At 34.8% G+C, this 1,636-nt stretch overlaps 1 protein-coding gene across 1 annotated transcript in view; it reads left to right on the top strand.

The window, feature by feature from the left end:
* The window catches only part of CDON (cell adhesion associated, oncogene regulated), a 62,030-nt gene that overhangs the window by 31,334 nt on the left and 29,060 nt on the right, over positions 1-1,636 (top strand). The window contains exons 13-14 of the mRNA XM_008583723.1: positions 96-277; positions 783-888. Of these exons, the coding sequence (XP_008581945.1) occupies positions 96-277; positions 783-888 (288 nt within the window). The remainder of the gene's footprint in view (positions 1-95; positions 278-782; positions 889-1,636) is intronic.

Genomic DNA, 1,636 nt, shown 5'->3' with positions numbered 1-1,636 from the left:
ATTGTTACATTTTGAATATTCCACCTTCCAGTTGTCTTATTACAACTTTTTAAAGTTATGGGTTTGTTGTTTTTGTTCTCGTTTTCCCCTCAAAGGCTCAACATACAAATTTAGGGTCATTGCTATCAACCATTATGGTGAGAGTTTTCGGAGTTCGGCGTCTCGTCCTTATCAGGTGGCTGGGTTCCCCAATCGTTTTTCCAACCGTCCAATAACTGGACCTCACATTGCATACACAGAGGCTGTCAGTGACACTCAGATCATGCTGAAGTGGACAGTAAGTAAACGTCTTTTCTAACGAGAAGATCTTCCAGTTTGGTCATATTAACAATCAATTTAATATTCTCATGGCATACTATTGTGAATAGCAAATTTTTGAACTTTTAATTGAAAGGAAGTTGAAGGGCACCGATATTTGTCTAAAAGCATGTATTGTATGAAGGGGCAGGGTTAAAAATACAGTTATTGTTTCCTTGGCTCTCATCCAAGTGTTGTTAACGTAATTGCCATTTTCTGATTTATTCATTTTGAACCAAATGTACTTTTTAAAAAATGCCTTTGAACCTAGCGAATGAAATGTACTGCTTTATTTTTGTTTAGCCCTGCAGTAAGCTAAATGTGCTTAATACTGTTGAATAACTTTGAATTAAGTCAAAAGTGGCCATTAAGTAGTTTGCAAAATGAAACTAGAAAAATATTATCACACAGATAAATAGATCTTAATGGATGCAAAAGTTACGTTTTTTTTTAATCTTTGACAAGTCTTTTCCTCAATTCTTTAGTACATTCCATCAAGTAACAACAATACTCCCATCCAAGGATTTTATATATATTACCGACCAACAGACAGTGACAATGACAGTGATTACAAGAGGGATGTTGTAGAAGGTAAGTCCCATTGGCCAGCTGGAGCCCTGTGAAGGAGCTTTGGAGGGAGAGGGTTTAGAAATATTATGAAATGTATCATCCCAGGTTAAGATAGAGTTTTAAAAAAAATGAAATGGATATATGCACTATTGCCATTGAATTTGTCCCAAAGAAAGCCAATTTTTCCAGTTTAATATGGTACGTTACATTTTGGCTGCAGAAATACTTACCCACATATGGGGGAGATATGATTTGTCAGTAGTTCATCTGAAAAATTTTCAATTTCTCTTTTGTTTAAATAAGTATAAAATCAGTTGCAACTTCTAGCTACATTGAAAAAATGTCTCATTCAAACAGTTTCATTGAAGGCTGTACTAGAAAGATCACATCTTAAGCTCTTGTAGAGATGCTGGGAAATTGAAGTGCATGTAGAGAAACAAGAAAACAGCCAAAGTGGTGAAGGGTGTTGAAACTGCTTTTCTACTGCATTTAAAATATAATTCATTGCTTATAAGATCAAATGTAGTATCTGTTCTTATCAGTTTACTATCTGATACATCCCTTATCTGAGGATAGTATATTAAATGCAGCCCTGTTTACAGTATCCAAGAGTTGGAACCAACCTAAATGCCCATCATTGGATGACGGGATAAGGAAAATGTGGTATGTTTATACAATGGAATACTACTCTGCCATAAAAAAGAATGCAATTCTGCCATTCACAGCAACATGGATGAACTTAGAGAAAATTATTTTAAGTGAAATAAGC

This window comes from Galeopterus variegatus, unplaced genomic scaffold, assembly GCF_000696425.1.
Source record: "Galeopterus variegatus unplaced genomic scaffold, G_variegatus-3.0.2 Scaffold3015, whole genome shotgun sequence".
Taxonomy (NCBI): Eukaryota; Metazoa; Chordata; class Mammalia; order Dermoptera; family Cynocephalidae; genus Galeopterus; species Galeopterus variegatus.
The sequence above is the reverse complement of the archived record's forward strand: the minus strand, read 5'-3'. Positions and strand labels throughout refer to the sequence as shown.